This window comes from Lissotriton vulgaris, chromosome 4_1 (genome assembly GCF_964263255.1).
Source record: "Lissotriton vulgaris chromosome 4_1, aLisVul1.2, whole genome shotgun sequence".
Classification (NCBI taxonomy): domain Eukaryota; kingdom Metazoa; phylum Chordata; class Amphibia; order Caudata; family Salamandridae; genus Lissotriton; species Lissotriton vulgaris.
This window is the reverse complement of record NC_141691.1, coordinates 2,075,499,252-2,075,521,685: the sequence shown is the minus strand read 5'-3', so window position 1 is coordinate 2,075,521,685 and position 22,434 is coordinate 2,075,499,252. Positions and strand designations below refer to the sequence as shown.

General features: G+C 46.5%; 1 protein-coding gene across 2 annotated transcripts in view; it reads right to left on the bottom strand.

Annotated features, from left to right (window-relative positions):
- CPSF1 (cleavage and polyadenylation specific factor 1) overlaps positions 1-22,434 on the bottom strand; it is a 324,374-nt gene that overhangs the window by 250,626 nt on the left and 51,314 nt on the right. For both annotated transcript variants that reach the window (XM_086966520.1, XM_086966519.1), the window contains exons 8-13: positions 18,940-19,079; positions 18,532-18,642; positions 17,075-17,168; positions 15,635-15,722; positions 10,945-11,067; positions 9,655-9,709 (exon numbers count right to left, since the gene is read on the bottom strand). In XM_086966520.1, coding sequence (XP_086822646.1) covers positions 9,655-9,709; positions 10,945-11,067; positions 15,635-15,722; positions 17,075-17,168; positions 18,532-18,642; positions 18,940-19,079 — 611 coding nt within the window. The remainder of the gene's footprint in view (positions 1-9,654; positions 9,710-10,944; positions 11,068-15,634; positions 15,723-17,074; positions 17,169-18,531; positions 18,643-18,939; positions 19,080-22,434) is intronic.

The following is a 22,434-nucleotide window of genomic DNA, read 5'->3' as shown; positions in this document are numbered from 1 at the left end:
CTCAGGTGGAGGAGGCGAGGTGAAGCACGACTCTGGGCTACCGTCATCTTGAGGATGGGGAGCCCTACCCCACTCACAGCTAGGCTCCTGCCCACCCTCCAACAGGAGAGGAGCAGGTTAGGGGGTGTGCCCACCCCAGGGACCGATTGGTCCTTGCCCTCACCCTACCTGTAACACCCCTAAATGTAGTATTTACGGGCACCCTGAACCTTCCTTCCTGAGATCCCGATTTCGAAACAGGAAAGAAGACCAAGAAGAAGAAGACCTGCCGTGCAGCTGCTAACAAGAGAACAACACCTACTGACTTGGCACCAGCCCTACTTGCCTCTTGATCCTTGAACCTGCTAAATCCTGGCGTCTCCTGCGGACAGCAACCTCGAGAACCGCGGAGGACCTGCCTGCCTTGACTCTGTTAGAGACTGGGACTCCCATGAGCAGTGGTTCTGCTCAAACAGAAATACCCCTGATGCCAGCCAGGAACTGCGAACCCAGCCCACTCTGTACCCGCCAAGCCCGGCCTGTGCACAAGCGGACCAAGACCCCGAGGACGTCCCCCCGGCGATTCTGACCTGGAATCCAGTGCCCAAGGACCCTCCTTGACGACCCAGACGACACCTGCAGCCTCAGAACCAGGGACTCCCAACGGTGACCAGCAGAGGGTAAGATTTCTCGACACCAAAAGACACCCCTGCACCCGGCGCCCCACCGGCCCCTTGTGCCCAACTCCGGGGTGCCTACCTATCCTCCAAGATCCCAACTTACCCCTTGAAGTGTTGATCGCTCCAGAAGATCCTCCGTACCCGAACCTGCAGCCTTTGTTCACTCTCCAAGATCTCCATTGAATAACATTGAGCGCCCGACGGCTCAAAAGCACCCTGCACCCAGCCGCCCGAGTGTCCCTGGCAGTGTGACCTTTGCCCTACCTACTTCCCCATTTGCCCTGAGCAAGTGACCAGGAGCCCAGCTCCCACAGCCGCGTGGCCTGCTAGCATGCAGCCACCAACCGAAGGCCCCTGCCTCGCATTGGATAACACTGGGCCTAACTACCTCTGCACCCCTGTGCCGCTGAGTATGTACCAACCGTACCTACCTGACCCTGGGGGACCCCTGGGTCTATGCCCAGAACCATAACTCTGCCAGTACTTACCTAAAAGCCGATAACTCACTTTTCTTCCATAGGCTAACATTGACTGGTTTCACTTGGAAGTGTGGAATTTTGGAACTTTAAAATATTCACCTAAAATCAGCCGGACAACGAATTCCGATTTACTCACCTGTCATCAGGAGAGACCTCAGTGCTGCATCTTTTAGTGCAAAAAAACGATGGATTTGGGCCCAGATCTTTTGACTGGGGGAATGTGTGACATTGATCCACATTCGGTCCATCACTTGTTGTTTTTGCAATTGCCGCCCTAAGTGCGCTGGGGATGCCCAGACGTGGGTCCCAGGCACTCCACACCACTTGGAGTCAAGCTAGCCGGGCTGATGAGAGGTGTTACCTCGAAACCGGTCCGGTCCTCGGATGCTTGATTCCGTTCTGGGAAGGACATGGCTTTTGTAGTTCGGACTGGACTGTTCCCATGGGGCAACAGGGTCAGAGCTGATTTGCATATCGCCATTGTCTAACCCAGGGTGGTGTGGAGTGCAAAAAAACGATGGATTTGGGCCCAGATCTTTTGACTGGGGGAATGTGTGACATTGATCCACATTCGGTCCATCACTTGTTGTTTTTGCAATTGCCGCCCTAAGTGCGCTGGGGATGCCCAGACGTGGGTCCCAGGCACTCCACACCACTTGGAGTCAAGCTAGCCGGGCTGATGAGAGGTGTTACCTCGAAACCGGTCCGGTCCTCGGATGCTTGATTCCGTTCTGGGAAGGACATGGCTTTTGTAGTTCGGACTGGACTGTTCCCATGGGGCAACAGGGTCAGAGCTGATTTGCATATCGCCATTGTCTAACCCAGGGTGGTGTGGAGTGCAAAAAAACGATGGATTTGGGCCCAGATCTTTTGACTGGGGGAATGTGTGACATTGATCCACATTCGGTCCATCACTTGTTGTTTTTGCAATTGCCGCCCTAAGTGCGCTGGGGATGCCCAGACGTGGGTCCCAGGCACTCCACACCACTTGGAGTCAAGCTAGCCGGGCTGATGAGAGGTGTTACCTCGAAACCGGTCCGGTCCTCGGATGCTTGATTCCGTTCTGGGAAGGACATGGCTTTTGTACTTCGGACTGGACTGTTCCCATGGGGCAACAGGGTCAGAGCTGATTTGCATATCGCCATTGTCTAACCCAGGGTGGTGTGGAGTGCAAAAAAACGATGGATTTGGGCCCAGATCTTTTGACTGGGGGAATGTGTGACATTGATCCACATTCGGTCCATCACTTGTTGTTTTTGCAATTGCCGCCCTAAGTGCGCTGGGGATGCCCAGACGTGGGTCCCAGGCACTCCACACCACTTGGAGTCAAGCTAGCCGGGCTGATGAGAGGTGTTACCTCGAAACCGGTCCGGTCCTCGGATGCTTGATTCCGTTCTGGGAAGGACATGGCTTTTGTAGTTCGGACTGGACTGTTCCCATGGGGCAACAGGGTCAGAGCTGATTTGCATATCGCCATTGTCTAACCCAGGGTGGTGTGGAGTGCAAAAAAACGATGGATTTGGGCCCAGATCTTTTGACTGGGGGAATGTGTGACATTGATCCACATTCGGTCCATCACTTGTTGTTTTTGCAATTGCCGCCCTAAGTGCGCTGGGGATGCCCAGACGTGGGTCCCAGGCACTCCACACCACTTGGAGTCAAGCTAGCCGGGCTGATGAGAGGTGTTACCTCGAAACCGGTCCGGTCCTCGGATGCTTGATTCCGTTCTGGGAAGGACATGGCTTTTGTAGTTCGGACTGGACTGTTCCCATGGGGCAACAGGGTCAGAGCTGATTTGCATATCGCCATTGTCTAACCCAGGGTGGTGTGGAGTGCAAAAAAACGATGGATTTGGGCCCAGATCTTTTGACTGGGGGAATGTGTGACATTGATCCACATTCGGTCCATCACTTGTTGTTTTTGCAATTGCCGCCCTAAGTGCGCTGGGGATGCCCAGACGTGGGTCCCAGGCACTCCACACCACTTGGAGTCAAGCTAGCCGGGCTGATGAGAGGTGTTACCTCGAAACCGGTCCGGTCCTCGGATGCTTGATTCCGTTCTGGGAAGGACATGGCTTTTGTAGTTCGGACTGGACTGTTCCCATGGGGCAACAGGGTCAGAGCTGATTTGCATATCGCCATTGTCTAACCCAGGGTGGTGTGGAGTGCAAAAAAACAATGGATTTGGGCCCAGATCTTTTGACTGGGGGAATGTGTGACATTGATCCACATTCGGTCCATCACTTGTTGTTTTTGCAATTGCCGCCCTAAGTGCGCTGGGGATGCCCAGACGTGGGTCCCAGGCACTCCACACCACTTGGAGTCAAGCTAGCCGGGCTGATGAGAGGTGTTACCTCGAAACCGGTCCGGTCCTCGGATGCTTGATTCCGTTCTGGGAAGGACATGGCTTTTGTAGTTCGGACTGGACTGTTCCCATGGGGCAACAGGGTCAGAGCTGATTTGCATATCGCCATTGTCTAACCCAGGGTGGTGTGGAGTGCAAAAAAACGATGGATTTGGGCCCAGATCTTTTGACTGGGGGAATGTGTGACATTGATCCACATTCGGTCCATCACTTGTTGTTTTTGCATCTTTTAGCCCAGCACAAACCCTGAAAAGTAATTTTAACCGTACTTACCAGTAACCTGAATTTTCTCCCATAGGAAACCATTGACTGTTTTTCTGTGAAATTTCTTTTAAGTGTTGATTTTTGCAAACTACAAATATTCTTTAAAAATCGTACCAACTACCAAAACGTAATTGCTTACCTGTTTTAGATAGATGTCCCAGTACTAAACCTAGGAGTCCAGAACTGGATTACAAAAGTAACGTGAACATACTTTACCTGCGAATTGAACATAGGTAGTTTCAACTGAGAAATACAATAATATTCCTTAAAAATCGCTACTATAATCAAAACGCTTTTACTTAATTTTTGTACCATGACTGAATCTAGGATCCAGTCTTGTGGTTATAAAAGTAATCTACAAATTAATTAATTGCATTTAACAGAAAATTCCCATTGAGCTCAATGTTGTATTGTGTTTGAAATTGTGTTGCCTATTGCAACAAACGGTAACTATTGCATTCAAAAAGTCTATTGCCAGCTTGATAAATATTTAACTAAAGTAATTCATTCTGAGAAAGTATATTTTGATACCTGTTGGCTCTCAAATAAAACAAATATATATTTTGATATAAAACAATTGGTCTAGAGTTCAGTTATTGAGTGTGTGAGACCATTTGCTGACTACGTTTGTTCAACAAATGCTTTACACTGTCCTCTGATACTGCCTTACTGCTGGACCAAGCTACCACTTTAGAGAGTAAGGTTATATCCAACTTTAGCCTCTGCCAAACCTCTGGGGACTGGGGACTCTATACACACTGTACCTCACTTTGGTCCAGTATATATAGAGCCACTTTCTTACATATATTCTACTGGGCTGCAAGGTGGGAGGATTTCCTGCATCTTGTTAACCAGTCCTGTATCGTTTGTTATCCACGGACAGTTATTCTAGGCATTTATGAGGACATGCAAGTGAAACATGAGCGCTCGTCATCACTGGAGATGGGGCAGTAGCCCTTGGACTCCATGGTAACCTCACCTGAGTAGGTCCTAGACTGAATACCAAAACCTCAGGCTCTGTATATAGTCAACGCCAACCTGTAGGCTGTTTGTGGCCCCCATCTGCTCCACTCCCGCCCGTCAGAATAGGCTCTGTTTATTAACCCTCAACCAGCGCATAGAGCATACTGTAGATCTGGGAAGAAGCCAAATGCGGTCTTTTATGCTTAGCAGTAAGGGCAGTTTCGCTTTGATGTGGGTACATTATTCCAACTTCCCGGTTTTACTTTTTGGTTCACGAAGGAAAAATAATACAGTAAGACATGGTTGGATTGAGCTTCACCTCGCCATCCCACTCCTGCACTCAATCATTTCATAAGCTTCCCTTGATAAGCATTCTAGAAATAGATGTGATGTTTTCAGCAGTAGCTAAGGGAAACCGCTAGTCACTTCACCCTTTGAAAAGGAGTGCAGCCTTCCTGGAGTCACTGTGCCCACATCATGCAGTATATGCTACAGTCGAGGCACATTGTTCTACATTTTCAAAGATGTGATCAGACAACAGTGCAGCTGGATTACAAAAACTTCAATGACTGTTCAGGAAGCAGTGGTAAAATGGGCATGGCTTGTGCAACCTTGGGGGTCGTCCCGGCGAGCCTTAAGAGTGTGACATTATCTAAAGAACTGTTCCACCAGCAAAATGTTTGGTTCTAATGGTAAGAGGAGGTTAAGGGTGCATTACACAAACCTGGGGACCTGATCATAAAGGGTGAAACCTCATTGCTTTCCAGAAGTCATTGTGGGGTTGTGATAAAGTGCCCTCTTTCTTGCATGGTTGCCCCCACTTTTTGCTGAATTCCTGATGTTATTTCACTGAGTATGCCCTGGGCTCCTGCTAATCAGGTTCCCAGGGCCTATGTTCCTTCCCTAAAACTGCATTGAAGGCTAAACCCATTAGGCACCTCTGGCCACGTCAACCCCTGGTAAATGGTACCATAGGTACCCAGAGCACTGTGACCAGAGAAGGCCTTCAAGGGCTGCAGCACTTATTGTGCCACCCCTAGAGGCCCTGTACCCTGACACTCACACTCTGCCTTTGCAGGCTGCCTGCCTTGGTGCAGAACAAAGTGAAGAGTTGGCATGGCACACATCCATGTGTGAACACAAGGAGATGATGGACGGAGCACTGAAACTTTTCAGACACACACTCCCAGTCACAAATCTGGGTTGAATCCATCATCGTTCTTTAGCTCACTTCGCCACTTAGTTCAGACTCAGCTATATGCAAATCAGTTTTGACGCTTTCCTCATGGGAATAGTCCAGCACAAACTGCCAAGCCAGGTCTTCCCTGAACAGGAAACAAGCACCCTGGGACCGGTTTTGGGCTAACAGCCCTCATCAGCCAGGCTAGCTTGAATCCAGTGGCAAAGTGAGCAAGGGACCCACGTCTGGGCATACCCTGCCAACTTAGGGCGAACAAAGCAAACACAAGGAGATAATGGACAAGGGAAATGAAACTTTTCAGACACTCACCCCCAGTCTCAGATATGGGTTGAATCCATCATCGTTCTTTAGCTCACTTCCCCACCTCAGTTCAGACTCTGCTATATGCAAATCAGTCTAACCCTGTGCCTCATGGGAACAGTCCAGCCTGACCTGAAAAGCCAGGTCTTCCCTGTACCGGAAACAAGAATTAGTTTTACACATCCCTGTGCGCCATGCCCACAAACCACTGCCCTGGCATACATCAGTCACCACTCTAGCTGGGTGCCCTATGCCAGTAGTGAGGGTACAGGTGCATGAGCCCTGTACCTCTAAAGTACCCAGGTCCATTCCTCGGCACTGTAAGTGCAGTGCTGCCATTAAGAGTATATGGCGCTGGGAGTGTGCCATTATGAACTCCACAGCACCATAATGGCTATACTGAAGACTGGGAAGTTTGGTATCAAACTTCTCATCACATTAAACCCACAGTGATGCCAGTGTGGGATTTAATGTAAAATGCACCTCAGAGGGCATCTTAGAGATGCCCCCTGAAACTTGACCAACTCCTAGTGACCTGATTGAGTGGCTGCCTGGGCTACCACCACCAGACATGTTTCTGGGCCCTTGGGTCGAGAGCTTGCTGCTCTTGGGGGCCTGAAAAAATGCACATCCTGGGACGAGGTGCCAAGCCTCCTCCCCCAGGATGGGCAGGGTTCACGAAGGAGAGGCTTCAAAGGCATGCCGCATTTGTCAGCCTCTCCAGACCATTTGCTGCTTTCAGCAACTGGTCCCCACTGGTTCTACCCCCCACTTTGGGCGTGAGAACCGGCGGGAAAAACAAGTTAGGAATAGAGGTGTGTCCACCTCTGTCATCTACACCCCTAAGGTGGGGGAGGCGAGGTGAAGCATAAACCTCGAGTCCCTGCCATCTTGAGGATGGGGGGCCCAGCCAACCAGGGACAGGTTCCTGCCCCTTCCCTGGATATAGCAGAATAAGGGGTGTACCCATCCCAGGGAAGGGACCCATTGGTCCCTGCCCTTTACCTACCTGTAACACCCCTAAATTTAGTATTTAGGTGTCACCCTGAACCTTCCTTCATCAGATCCAGCAACTACAAAAAAAGGAGAGAAGGACGAGAAGCTGTGCAGAGCTAACAAGAGGACGACGCCCACTGACTTGGCCACAGCCCTATCTACCCTCGAACCTGCTCCTGCGAAATCCTGGCGTGTCCAGCCGCCATCAACCTCACAAACCCCAGAGGACCTGCCTGCCTTCACTTTCATGACTGTTTGCCCCGTGAACACCGGACGTATTTAAACTGCAGCTTCTGGTGCCAGCCAGGACCCGCAAATCCAGCCCACTCTGCACCCGCCAAACCCAGCCCGAGCTCGAGTGCAAATACCACGAGGAGGCCCCCCCGGCGATCCGGACCTAAAGCCTCCAGACAACGTCTGCAGCCTCAATCTAGAGGACCCCCTGTAAGAAACAGGCTCTATATATACTGCATCAAAGTGATGTACAGTGTGTGTATAGAGTTTCCAGAGGTTTGGCAGAGGTTAAAGTTAGATAGACCCTTACTCTTTAAAGTGGTAGCTTGGACGAGAAGTCAGGCAGTATCAGAGGACAGTGTTAAGGATTTGATGTACACTCAGTCAGCAAATGAAGTCACACACTCAAGAACTGACCTCTAGGCTAATTGCTTTTGCATAAAAAAATATATTGTTGTTTTATTTTCTAGATCCAGGCAAGCCTGGCACAGGTAAGCATAAAAATACTTTTCAGTAGTAAATTACTTGTAGGACCACAGTTCAAAATTGCAGTGTAACTTGTACTGATTTTGATTACAGTTTTAAGTAAGCAGTTTGCAACACATTGCAGGTATAGTACATTCGAATGAATGGGCTTATTAAGTAAAATGCAGTTAATTATTTTTCAGATTACTTTTTCAAACACAGGACTGAATCCTAGATTCAGCCCAGGGACATTTCCTGAAAACAGGTGAGTAAATGCGTTTTAGTTAGAGGTACGATTTTTAAAGAATATTATTGCATTTCAAAAGTTGACACCAATGTTATCCTATGGGAGGAAATTCACTTAGCAGATAAGTTATGTTAACAATACTTTTTATTACTCGGTGCTAGATACCTAGATTCAGCTCTGGGATATTTCCTGAAAACAGTTCAGAAAATGCGTTTTGGTTAATCGGCTGATTTTTAAGGAATATTTGTAATTTTCAAAAAGTCGACACTTTGAAACTTTGCGTCAATGTTATTCTATGAGGAAAAAAAGGTTATCGGGTTCCAGGTAGGTAATGGGTCTTTGAAATTAGGGTTCTGGGATTAGACTCGGGGGTCTCACAGGGTCAGTGATGCACTGTTGTTGCACCCTCAGCGGCACTAGGGCGGTCGGGTGCAGAGTGTTGAGGCCCAATGTTATCCTATGGAGGATAGGGGGACTCCAGTTGGTGGCTGCTGGCAGTAAGGTTCTATCTAACTTTAACCTCAGCCTACCTCTGGAGACCCTTGGACTCTATACGCCCTGTACCTCACTTTGGTGCGGTATATATATATATAGAGCCAGTTTCTTACAGGGGCCACATGCCTGTCATTCTTACAACCAGCAAAAGTACTGCAAGCAATGCTGCTCCATATAAGATTCTACGTGCAAGGGGCCCAACTGTGGAGGTAATCCAGCTCAAATTACATTCTCCATTGCAGAAAAGGAACAAACTACACCTGCATATGTACTTCTTGCAAATGTGATGTATAGAAGTGGGTTTCCTGGGGCACAATTTGGGTTCAGTGGGACCCTGGACTTCTGGGGCACTGATGCAGTATCTTTAGTGGTCAAAGCTAAAGATGGTACTTGACGGTCGTCGATCTGCTTGCATACACTGATTTGATGCCAGTTGTGTGTTATTGTTTATGATGTATAAACTGAAAATAAAGTAAAAAAAACAAAAATGGTACTTGACTGTCAGGCCTATATCGTACCCTTTACATAATCACTTCAAACGTTAGCTCTTGTGGGTAGGGCTCCTGACTGTGAAAAGGATCTAGCTAGCAACTGAAGACTAGATTGTGTTCATAATTGCTAGACCTTCAGAGTGCAGAAGTGTGCTCGGAGTGTAACTCCAACTCCTCTAGACACAAATGCAAACTGACAAACAGGAATCCATGTGAAACACAGAGGCATCTCCAGTTCCTTAGTTTAACAGCCCATCCACTATCTGTTGACAACCACCTCCTGTGATCAGTGCAGGTCACAAGGAGATGTAATAAATCTCCAAGATATAAACAAAATCCACCCACCATTGCGGCCCTCACTTCGGATACTCAGTTTTTCCAGCCACTAAGCTATTAATACAGTTTTTCAGAATTGATTAAGAGGGCTCAGCTGTGGAGGACAAACTGATTTTTTTAAAAATCCACATTTATTACTTTCAACACCGTGGATACTGACCCGTGCGGCCAGACTGCTTTACGTCCATGCGTTTTTTTTTGTTTGGTGGCTCCTCCTGCAAGGAAAGAGGACTATTATTTCTTACACAATGACATGGTGAAAAGATCATCAAGAGATTAGCGATCTAACTAGAATATCCAAATTACAGTTGCAACCGCAGATTATGCCATTTTGTAGCAATGTCAATAATAGGCGCATCTGTTCGTCAACTAAACTTTACTCATTGCACCAACTTTTGAGGGAAGAACGGGTGATTTGGTCAACAAGAGATCCTAACCTGAGATACACAGCATACTTCACAGCCTCAGAAATAAGCACCTGGCTTACTGACCCGGCCCACGCATGACCAATCTGCTGCTCCTATATTTCTCGTCTTAGTTAGCGGAGCACAAAGATGCACAGGCTACAGGTACTCTGATGTGCAATAGGGCACACAGACAGCAGATAAAGCAGAGTGGCTGTATCAAACAATATAAAGCCCTTGACTCAACCAGCTCCATGCGTAAATGATTATACAGGATTTACATTTACTTCGTATGCATCTGTTTTCACAGCATCTCAAACAGAAATGCTGTTAACATGTTCAATTAAATGTGATAACGGAGTATAGTCATGAAAGGTGTGAGTGAATCACCACACGAGAATCAGAACAGTCACACTCATAAATTCAGTGATATTTAAGTACTAACACAAGATTAGCCTGCATCCCACTGAAGAGCAACTGCCCTCTGATCCTTACCTCTTAGTTCGGATTCTTGCCGGCTCATATTACACCTGTGCCCCCAGACCATTACCCCTTTGTTTGTATGCATGGCTGCCCCTATCGCAGCTGCTTACAAGTGAAGATCAACTTCCCTGGATACTCAACCCTTCCTTCACATTATTGTCTGCTCATATTACACATGCGCCCCTAGTGAAGAGCTGCCCCAGTTCATTACTTATTGTTTTCATTGCTGTTTGCTGGGATTATGCTTGCTTCCCAGTGAGAGAACTGCCCTGGATCCGTACCTCTTTCTTTGCATTCTTGTCTGCTCATATTACCCATGCTCCCTAGAGAAGAACTGCCCCAGTTCAGTACATATTGTTTTTATTCTTGTTTGCTGGTATTACGCTTGCTCCCCCAGAGAAGAACTAACCAAGGTCATTACTCCTTTGCATCAGTGTCTGCTCATGTTACGCCTGCTTCCTAGTGAAGATAGGGGTTCCCTGGATCTCTACCCCTTTGATGACGCACCTAGATACTCATATTGCACCTGCATGCAAATACAATCAAATGTACTGAATCCTTACCCCTTTGTTTGCATCTTTGGCGGCTGGAGGTTGCGATTCTTGCAGTTTCTCTGTGTATTTCAGGAGGAGAGAGTTTCCCAAACGAGAGCCCAAGAACAAATATCCTGGCTCCATTGTGATCATCTGAGGGAAAAACACAAGAAATTAGCAATGGAGGAGGAGGAGTGCCCAACTCATAACAAAGTAAGCACATTGGATGTCTATGCCTACTAAAATCCCAAACAAAACAAAATGTCAGGTCATGACTCACTCCATAAGAGGCAACAAAGCACCACCCCATTCCACACTCAAGAACCACCTTAACCTAGCCCCTTCCTCATGTCCAGTCAATGCTCTATAACACACCGAAAGGTGTAGGAAAGTGTATTTTAGAAGGTGGCATGTGCTCAGTGAGAAAAAACTGCCCTCACTCGCAAAATTGTGACATGCTTTATCAGTGGACTTGCTTACTAACACCCCTGCGCAGACCAATGCCTGGGGTGGAGCAAAAGGGAAGGGAAAACAATATAAACACGACAAAGACACACACTTTCTGCGGCTCCTGCACCAAAACAACCTGTAGTTGAATATATTTACATTCGGTGACACAAACCAGGATTTCGCTATGAGAAACAGTTAGATTCAATTTTTAAAAGATGTTTTCGAAATGTCCCGTTACCAATTAGGTAGGCAATGCCAGTGAAACTTGATGCGTTTTCCACCTGGATAAAATAAATGTAATCGGCACACCAGAAGCAGGCCGCATTTATTTTTATCCAATCCTGTTTGGAGTATCATTAGTAATAAACCAATCACTCCCTTGACACCCTGGTTAAAATATCAAAGTTTGCCCGCCTGAGCTCAGGTGTGTTCAGCGTCCGGAGGAAGGCCGCCTCACCAGGCAACACTTCTGTTTTACGCTCAAGCGAAGCCCTGCCCGGCAGCTCACTGGTGTCAGCAGCGTGCTGTGGTGTTTAATAAAACACACACTGAGGCTCCAGGGCAGGGCTGTGCTTCTGGACGGGCCTGGGGCGACACAAACACGACGTAAATAAAGAAAAACAACTATAATCTCAGGAAGGTACAAACGTGGTCAGTTATATGGTGTGCGCACGCTTGTCTGAGAGAATGCGTTTATGTATTTCAATGTGCACATTTATTCTAGTTTATAATGTATTTCATTTTCATCAGTTTTTCTTCTTTCCTCTGTATAGTTGTTTTTGAGTGTGATTTTCCAACACAAAGGTGCGTGCAAACCAGTACAATTAACCCATATAGCATGAGTGTGTAGGCCTTTGCGTAGACGTCACCGCTGATTTTGGACAGCTAACGTGTTGTGTGTGTGGCGACGCGTCTTCAGCAGTACTGCGAGTGCCTGCCACGCTGAGCCCCTGTAGAGCTGCGATACTACTCTGCTGATTCTCTTAGATCTGACGGCCGCCTTCGATACCCTGTCTCCCTCTGTTTTAACATCTCGTCTGAGGGAGATAGGGGTAGATGGTTCGGCCTTGAGCCTTTTGGCTTCATTTCTGAATCAGAGGTAGCAACGGGTCAAGCTAGGAGACTTTTTATCTCCTCCCACTCCTGTGCAATGTGGGGTCCCTCAAGGGTCGGCATTAAGTCCGACCCTGTTTAACATCTATGTGGCCCCACTTACCAGGTTGGTGAGATCATCTGGGATGGAGATAGTCTCCTATGCGGATGATACACAGATCTTAGCGTCCCTCCCCCGTTCGGTGCCCGCCCCCATACATCACTTTAGAAGTTGTATGGAGGCGGTTGCTGGGTGGATGATTAACAACTCACTCAAACTGAACGGGGAGAAGACAGAAGTTCTGGTGTTTGGTGGCAATGTCAATATCTGGACCGCTGAATGGTGGCCTCCCTCGCTGGGGACCTGTCCCACTCCTACAGAGTCTGCTAAGAACCTGGGAGTTATTGTGGACCGGGACCTCTCAATGGTACAGCAGGTAAATAGAACAGTAGCTACCTGTTGGGGCAGCATTAAAGTAATCCGTAAAATCAAGCATTACCTGTCTCCGCAGGCTCGTAAGCAGGTCGTTGTTGCATGGTGGCCTCACGGCTTGATTATTGCAGCGTCTTCAGACAGTACAGAATGCGGTGGCTAAATTTGTTCTGGACGCTCCTAGACTATCTTCCGCCACGGCCGCCAGAAGAACTCTACACTGGCTCCCTATTGAGTCTAGGATTGCCTTCAAGACTCTGTGCCTGACTTACGGGGCGCTCTCTGGTAAGGGGGCTGAGTGCGTGAGGAAGTTGCTCCATCCTTACGCTCCGGAGAGAACCCTCCGATCCTCATCCAAGAATTTGCTGGTAGTCCCCAGTGTTCGTCGAACCAAATGGGGTGGGAGGGCCTTCTCTGTTGTAGCCTCTAAACTGTGGAATAGCTTGCCACAAGGAATCAAAACACAGCCTTCAGTCCAGAACTTTCGGAAGGCCTTAAAAACGTGGTTCTTCTCCGAAGCCTACCCGTAGTGCTTGTTATCTGACCATTTTATGATATTGTTTTTAGGCGCCTTGATGCCTCCGGGCTTATTTGAGCGATATAAGACTATTACCATTACCATTATTATAGTCGGCATTCATGAAAAACCTGAGGTGAAATAGAGCCTGCCGTATAATTACAGCAAATCAGTTGTAAATTAAGGTTACGCTGTTCAAATGAGCGACAGTATAATATTTAGTTCTGATTTTATCTACATCAAAACATCAGAAAAAAAACAAAGCAAGATAACCAGCGCAACCATCTGTTTCCAATTAACACGACCGCGAGCGCGATAATTGGAAACAGATGGCTCTGCAGCTCGCTCCCGAGCACCGTAGGCCAGGAGACAGAGAAGGCGGGACGTGGACCAATTGCGTGCTATCTTTCTTAGAAAGATGCATGCAAAGACCAATTGCGGTGGATAAAAAAAAAAGCACACGCACAAGCGTGTGTTTAGAGTTTAAACGCCCTTACTAAAAGCCTTGCAGAGCAGCGCATGGGCGCTGGCTAAGGCGAGACCTACAAAGGTACTCTTCCCAACTGTGACAGGAGCGCCTACAGATAGTGCTAAGGACTTTGTTGTATCAACCGTGCACTCCCAGATAGCGTCCAGAGTGGTCAGCAGTTACAACCCTGTAATTCCTGGGTTCAGAGGCAGGCCATTGCCTTCTGAGCCAGGGATGCTAACTCTTCCAAGCAAGGATGGGTATTCCAGCTCTGGAGGTGCGACGAGTGGCAGAATTGGTATTAAGCCAGCTGTAGCTCAGGTAGCCTCAGGTACATTTATATAAAGTTTATTTTCCAATAAATGTATCCAAAAATCCAATTTCACGATGAACGCAGATTTTGAGGCAAGGTAGATATAAATTTAAATACTTTACTCACACTTAGACCCGACTTCTGGAGGATGTAGAAATCCCTATACAGTGGAACAGTTTTTAAGCCTTCAGTAACAGGGAGAGCACACTTTAACGTATACAGTGTGCCACATTTTTATAAATTAGTCAACCTCCCATGTGGGCTTACAAGGCCAAATTTAAGAGCAAATCGTTAACAAATAAAAACAGGTTTCCTACATGGCAAAGGAACTTTTCTGACATGTATTACTGAGACTGTTACTGCGGACCTTTCAAGATTGAACCCCGCCATAGCTATGCTGCTGGAAGACACATTTTTGTCATATATATGGTTGGTTTAAATACACGCTGCAGCCCGAATCATATTTAACAGACATGCCATTGGTGCGTATACTGCACCATCTACCATGAAGGCTGTTGCGTCTTCTCCTACATCACTCATGAAGCTACGCCGCTGTAGTACATTCGACACCTCGTCAGAGGTACCAAGCGCTATACAAATGCAATTACAATACAATACATAAGAGCTTTCTCCTCATTTCCTGTATTCGGCAAGAAGTTTAAGACCTGGCTTTGGAGTACTTTTAATAGACTGTAGGCACTGTTAGGCCCGTACCTTCTCAGAGCCGGGACAACCTCCTGGGTGGGCTCTAAATCTGGGTAACCCAAAACAATATGACCTTGCAGAAAGGTTAAACAGGCCAAAATCGCCCTGCTACACTGTAGCTACATTGTAGCAGGGCGATGACATTCCTTATAGACAGGTATGGGCCCCCTAGATCCCTAGGACACAAATTGCACTTCACTGCTAAAGCCCGACAAGGCTGGAACGGGTCTGTGGATGTTAATTATCCTGTTCAGAGAATAAAGAACATGATAACTTCCCAGTGTGATGCCCTAAATGAGCGAGGTAGTTCAATATGTGGGGATCCATAGCTCAATTGCTTGGAACTGGAGCTGCACGTCCTAGATGAGGCTTATTAAGGTTATAACAAATATGGGGGCTGCTTGTTCTTTGTTCAGAGAGGATGTAATGGGGCAGTTCTAACTTGAAAGTTCTTATTGGAGCAGTACCTGGGCAGATAAGCATCAGGTTGCTCCCTGTCTGATGTGGCACAGTGAGTGGACAAAAAGATTTCTACTTGCACACTAAATATCAGTTGCTGAGATTAATTTAACTATTCGACCCATCTTTTTGATTTTTCTTTGGGTGTAAATTATACATCTCAACATTGAATTGGACAATACACTAGGCACTTACAAACTGTACACAGAGCAATCACTGTAAATTAATTGTAATTCACCCATCATGAAGACGGAGGATAAAGATGCAGCAGAGGTTACGTACACAAGTCGTGAGGACGCTGGCAGCAGCCTTGTCAAAGTGAAAGGAGCGTACACTTCTCATGCCATCTGTGATGAGTGTTAAGACATAGCTGTGGAGAAAGAGAGAGAGAGAAGGCAAGATTAAAAGAAAGTGAGCAGGTATTTCAAGATTGCAAAAAGATGAATGCAACTGCTGTTCAAGTTACCAGAGACAAATTTTACCTGCAGCTCATGACAATGGGCCCAGTAAACCCTTAAATAGTTTGCTATACTTAGGTCATTGTTGTGCAACACATTGGCTCAGGAATACGCTCCTGTGGCCTTGAAATCTAACTTCCTTCCTCCACGACTTGTACCACCTCCTTTTTTTAAAAACAGTTTTCATCTATTTTGTAATAAAGTGACGTATAACCCAGCACATTTCAAAAGTGCGAGCATGAGTTGTGACAATCTCAATTTGGATTACATGTGTATACACACTCTATTTATTGATGGTTCCACCACATACTCCATATCTTGTACCATTTTATACAAGCACCCCCTTGATGTGTACACATATTCCACATGTTGTGCCATTTCTTAGGCGTCCCCCTGATTTGTATATATAAATATTCTATATATTGTCCTCTTGATTTGTACACATTCGATATTTTGTGCTATTTCTACAAGCACCCCCTTGATTGGCACACCTATTCTCTGCATAAGCACAGTAATCCATACCTTGAGCCCATTCTTTCAGCGTGGGACTAGGGGCATTAGACAATCTGTTTTAGCTACAAGTAAACTCAGCTTGTATCCCTCTTTTGTTACAACTGTACTTCGGTTTATTTTCCCAAACACTCCAAGAAGTGCTCAATAGCCAACTTTATATTGATAAATGGGTTGTTAGGGGTTAAGTTAGGTTTTGTACAGTCAATTATAAACTGTATGCAAGATATTTAATGACAAATAAATGAATTAAAGGGACTGGCAATGCTTAAATGCTATGGACAAACCAAGCTCTTTCCTGCTTTGGTAACTTGTACATGCACTGAAAGCACTATGATGATCAAAATAATAACAATGTGTTTACATATAGTGCTTTATCCTGCAATTCTTCAGTTTCCCATTACTATAAACACCAGATATTACTACTGCCAAATTAATGGTATTAAGTTCACCAACCTCACAAGGAAGAAAGAAAGAATTGGTTTGCCAGGACTAGAACTTGTGACCTTCAGATTACTGCAGAGGTAAATGATGATCAATAACTTACACAGAAACCTTCCTTAAGACAAGTTAAGCCCACAGGATAAAAGGCACAAAGGTGAACAGACAATTTGATATTCCTATCAACACTTTAACCATCTACAGGGTTGTATACAACTGTAATGAAAATCCTCGAATTTGAATGTTGACAGCTCTATGTCACAGATTATCCTCCAAATCCCATCCTCTTTAGCAAGTCAAAGTATACCCTTACATTTCGCCTCCCTTCAGGGAAATCACCATTTTGTCATAGGAGATGAAGGTCGCTGTGCAGCAGTCGAGAGAAAACCGAATCCCCTCTTGCAATTCTGTAAAAAGGGAAAAGTAACATATGCAGTTAGGAGTGGAGCGATAAAGACTACGGTGAAGAATCCCCATCCCAACATCTCTTGCTTTCAGTTAACAAACATATGCAATATGGTTTCAACACACCATTTATACAACAAAGACTCCTCTACTTCAGCCACAAGCCCTTAAACCAAAACTGTAAGCAAGCGCTGTTCCAAGCGACTGTCCTGGTCATTCCCAAAAATTTCAAATCACAAAACACACAACGACAGCAGTAAATGATTTCCCCGAAATTGTTAGGAAGGGCACAATTGCCGAAGACAGCATAGGATCTTAGCAATTACGAACCCTGCTTTTGTTTTTCTAAAACTCGTAGTTTGTGACTGCAAAAACCCTTTGTAGATATGGCCAATTAGTTTCCTATACCTGCCCACTAAAATTTGAATTTTAACCTCAAAGGATAGATAGAGTCAGGAAATTAGGGATTCCCTACATCCTTGTGGCTCACTGGTTAGAGGCGGCAGACCCGAGAGCAGAGGACGGCCCGGGACCAGGGTTCGATTCCCGGCGCGGCACGTTTCTGGACCAGGGTCAGCAGACTCGATAATTCTCTCGCCTCGGTGCCCACTCTGATCAGCGATCACACTCGGCAACTCTGGGCATTAGCTTGCCTCATCTTCACTAACGGCCCCACCAGACCGCCGGGGATGCCTGGCCTCACCCTGGAGATACCCATTAAGGGACCATCTCTCAGGGAAGCCAGGAAGGGTTTCGCAGCGGTCGAAGCGCCTTGGGACCCCCCGGGTAAGTAGTGCGCTATATAAATGCCTATACATACATACATACATGTATCAACAGAAAATACAGCACCCATGAGCAACGCTTACTTTATCAACCAGAGTGTGCATTCGCCACCAGAAATGCCTGCATCAACTTCGGGAGTGAGGATCAATTTGAGTGTGCATTGTCCACCCGCAACAGCTACTTCACATGAGACGAAAGAGCATCAGTTGTCGAAGCTCACTTCATCCAGCATCAATGCCTCCATCACCCCAGAACAGTGTGCTTCAGCTGCCAGGATGTGTACCGTCCCCAAAAAGAACAGCTGGACCTCCGGTGGCAACTGCATCACCAGTCGGACCTAGCTTCATTTGTCAGATCAAGTGTCATTCGTCACATCAAGTTTTACTCATCAATGTGCATGAGCATTTAGAATAGGCGTCAAACACCACAGCATGCATGTAAAACATTGTCTACCCATCACAACAGCAACATCAGGATTATCAACTTTTAAGTCACACAGAGCTATTGCCCTCGAATAATTTATCGCCACCATTCAAATCCTCCTCCAGTGGCCTGCACAAGCACTCATTGGTTGCTTACTCAATGGAAAAGCTGTTGTCCCAATTGTCATGCTATTAAGAGACACTCCATAGGGTGGGATGCTCTGGTTCAGGTAAAGCAGGGAATTCACAGCAAACACTACAACACCACCTGAAAAAGATAAGGAGAAAAGTGAGAAACTGTGATAAGCCAACTCTGATCAATTAATGAGATACAGAAGAGGGACCGGGAAAATAGAAGCAAGTGTTATCCAAGGGGAAAAAACTGGTAGAGAGATGGAAGGAAGCAGAAGACAGGTGCGACCATGAAGGGGTCTTAGGCCCCTTAATTGATTCAGCAGCTTATCTTAAGCTGAATAATCAGACCCTGGAACTTTTGCCTATAAAACGCCTTTGACTTTATCATCTTTTTATACCCAGATCTTGTCTCCTACCAAGGGACACTCACCGATGGGCTTCGGCACTGCTAGGACCTGGGTGCAGTCGAAAGGCAGATTGCTCAAGGACCAAATGACTGGGTGGACCTTCTGCATGATGTTCAAAGAGATGGCCACAATGCTGCAGGTGTCCTGGCGCACCGCTACCCGTCTGTGAAAAAAGAAACAGAAACTCATGAGTAACACATTGAAAAGATTCCCCGGACTAACCTACTCATAGGTTGTGAAGCAGGGATAAGAATGCTATCTGAATGCTTTTGATATACTATACACAGGGAATAAACCTTTCAGGAAACGCAGATATCCTGACAGATCACAAGGAGCCACTGGTATTCCCTCAACACAGATCTGTATTAGTGCTTTCCCCTCCATACTGTGCGTGCAATAGAACTTTACTCACCAAAAAAATCCAAGCTGAAAGTAAAGTTATAGTTAGGTGACGGTCAGTGACACATTAAAGTTTTGAACAAAACAAAGAAAAACACAGACATCCACCAGTTATAGTTAGCTAACTTCCACCACTGCCATGCAGTGCTTATGACCTCACATATTACATCACTTATGACATGTTCCATGTCATCATTTATGGCACGGTACTGAATACGGCCCTGGGGGTTGGCTCTCCATGATTCTAATTAATGAATGCAGATCAGCAACAATTTTAGGTTCCCGATTCCGTGTGATGGCAGCATTTTTTTGCCAGTTTTATTTTTTTGTGCCCCTGGGGGGGCCTTTGGGGAGGGGGGGGATTTCTAGCCTGATTCCTGCTGAAGCGAGAGCGCCCAAGGGAAATAAAGCTCCCTGAACCAATCAGAATTGTTAAATTGGCACTCCCACAAGAGTTTCTCGAGCCTCTCGCTGACTCAACCACCCAGATATACAATTATGTTCAAGCTTAATTTCTCAAAAGCTACTAAATAAATTTACACCAAATCACAACAAGCATTGACATAGCCAAATAGGTCTCGCTTTTGGGACCTTATAAGTATTTAGTTATGCAGCACAAAATCCTTGGTGCAATAACATCAGCTTTTGCATGGGTAAAAACATATAAGGTCCCAAAGGCGAGACCTATTGGCTATGCTAGCGAGAGTAATAAAAGAAAAGGAAGAGAAAAGGTTAAACAGGGAGAGATTAAAGAAGAGTCAAAGACTAAGAGGGAAGAGCCCAGAAACTAATTGGAGTGGATAGGATGGGGTAGAGAGAGTAGAGGGGTAAAGAAAGAGTGAAATGGAGTGAAACAGAGAGAGATGGAGAAAGAGTAGGAGAATGTGTCAGCAAAAAAAGGGAAAGGCGTATAAAGGGTGAGAGAGTAGGTGGAAGAATGAGAAACCAAAGAGAGAGGGAATGGACAGAAAGACATGTAGAGATACGCAAAAGAGAAAGGAAACAAGCATTTGCAATGCAATAGGTCTCGCTTTAGGAAAGTTTGAGCTATTGGTCTTGTAAATGACAATTTTTGTATTTATGTGTTGGTTTTGAAAATAGCTAAATTAATAGCTTTGTCATTTACAATGCCAATAGTTATAACTTTAGCAAATGTGACACCTATAGCATTTGCAATGCTACATGTTTTGTATTTACGTGACTTAGATGTATTGATATTACAAATTACAATGGCTTTTAATTTTTATAAATAATTAATTCTTAAATAAAAGTGATAGTAATTTATAATGGCAATAGCTTAAACTTTTGTAAATAACTTTTGTGAAGATTATGTTCCGTGTATTTTACTGTGACGAAAATTCAAGAACAGAAGTGAAATATTAACATCTTTTTGTGACATTTGTAACAAAGCTTGAAACATTGAGAGAACATATTTGAACCAGTTGTTGAATTGTTGCGGAGATTGATTCTGGGGTGGCGCTGAGTGATGCTGTGGTGGTGCTGAGTGGTGCTGTGGTGTTGCTGAGTGGTGCTGTGGTGGTGCTGAGTGATACTTGGATGGTGCTGAGTGATACTGGGATGGTGCTGAGTGATGCTGTGGTGGTGCTGAGTGATGCTGTGGTGGTGCTGAGTGATGCTGTGGTGGTGCTGAGTGATGCTGTGGTGGTGCTGAGTGATGCTGATGAGTGGTGCTGTGGTGGTTCTGAGTGATACTGGGGTGGTGCTGAGTGATGCTGTGGTGGTGCGGAGTGATGCTGTGGTGGTGCTGAGTGATGCTGGGGTGGTGCTGAGTGATGCTGTGGTGATGCTGAGTGGTACTGGGGTGATGCTGAGTGGTACTGGGGTGGTGCTGAGTGGTACTGGGGTGGTGCTGAGTGGTACTGGGGTGGTGCTGAGTGGTGCTGAGTGATACTGGGGTGGTGCTGGGATGGTGCTGAGTGGTGCTGAGTGATGCTGTGGTGGTGCTGAGTGATGCTGTGGTGGTGCTGAGTGATGCTGTGGTGGCGCTGAGTGATGCTGTGGTGGCACTGAGTGATGCTGTGGTGGCGCTGAGTGATGCTGTGGTGGCGCTGAGTGATGCTGTGGTGGCACTGAGTGATGCTGTGGTGGCGCTGAGTGATGCTGTGGTGGCGCTGAGTGATGCTGTGGTGGTGCTGAGTGATGCTGTGGTGATGCTGAGTGATGCTGTGGTGATGCTGAGTGATGCTGTGGTGGTGCTGAGTGATGCTGATGAGTGGTGCTGTGGTGGTTCTGAGTGATACTGGGGTGGTGCTGAGTGATGCTGTGGTGGTGCTGAGTGATGCTGTGGTGGTGCTGAGTGATGCTGTGGTGGTGCTGAGTGGTGCTGAGTGATACTGGGGTGGTGCTGAGTGGTGCTGGGCTGGTGCTGTGGTGGTGCTGAATGGTGCTGTGGTGGTGCTGAGTGATGCTGGGGTGGCGCTGAGTGGTGTTGTGGTGGCGCTGAGTGATAATGTGATGGTGCTGAGTGATAATGTGGTGGTGCTGAGTGATAATGTGGTGGTGCTGAGTGATAATGTGGTGGTGCTGAGTGATGCTGGGGTAGCGCTGAGTGATGCTGGGGTAGCGCTGAGTAATGCTGGGGTAGCGCTGAGTAATGCTGGGGTAGCGCTGAGTGATGATGTGGTGATGCAGAGGGCAGAAAGGCACAAAAAGCGACTCTAACAGAGGGCAGAAGAGCAGAAAAACAAGGGAAAAACGAGTCTAACAGAGGGCATAAGGGCAAAAAAAAACGAGTCTAACAGGGGGCAGAAAGGCACAACAAGCATTTACAATGCAATAGGTCTCGCAGCATTAAAGTTTTGAGTTATTGGCATTGTGTATGACAATGCGTTGCATACATTATTAGCAAACTTTGAATTGGTGAGCAGTGAGAGTGTGTGCAAGAGTATGCTGTTCGTGAAAGCAGTGCGGTAGAGAGTGCAGGAATTTGGATGACCTGAACAATGTGGATGATGTACCTCACGCACGGGGCTGACGCAGTTATTATTCACACAGCTCTGATGATGCACCTTAGGCACAGGCTCACAGCTGTTATTATTCACACAGCTCTGATGATGCACCTTAGGCACGGGCTCACAGCTGTTATTATTCACACAGCT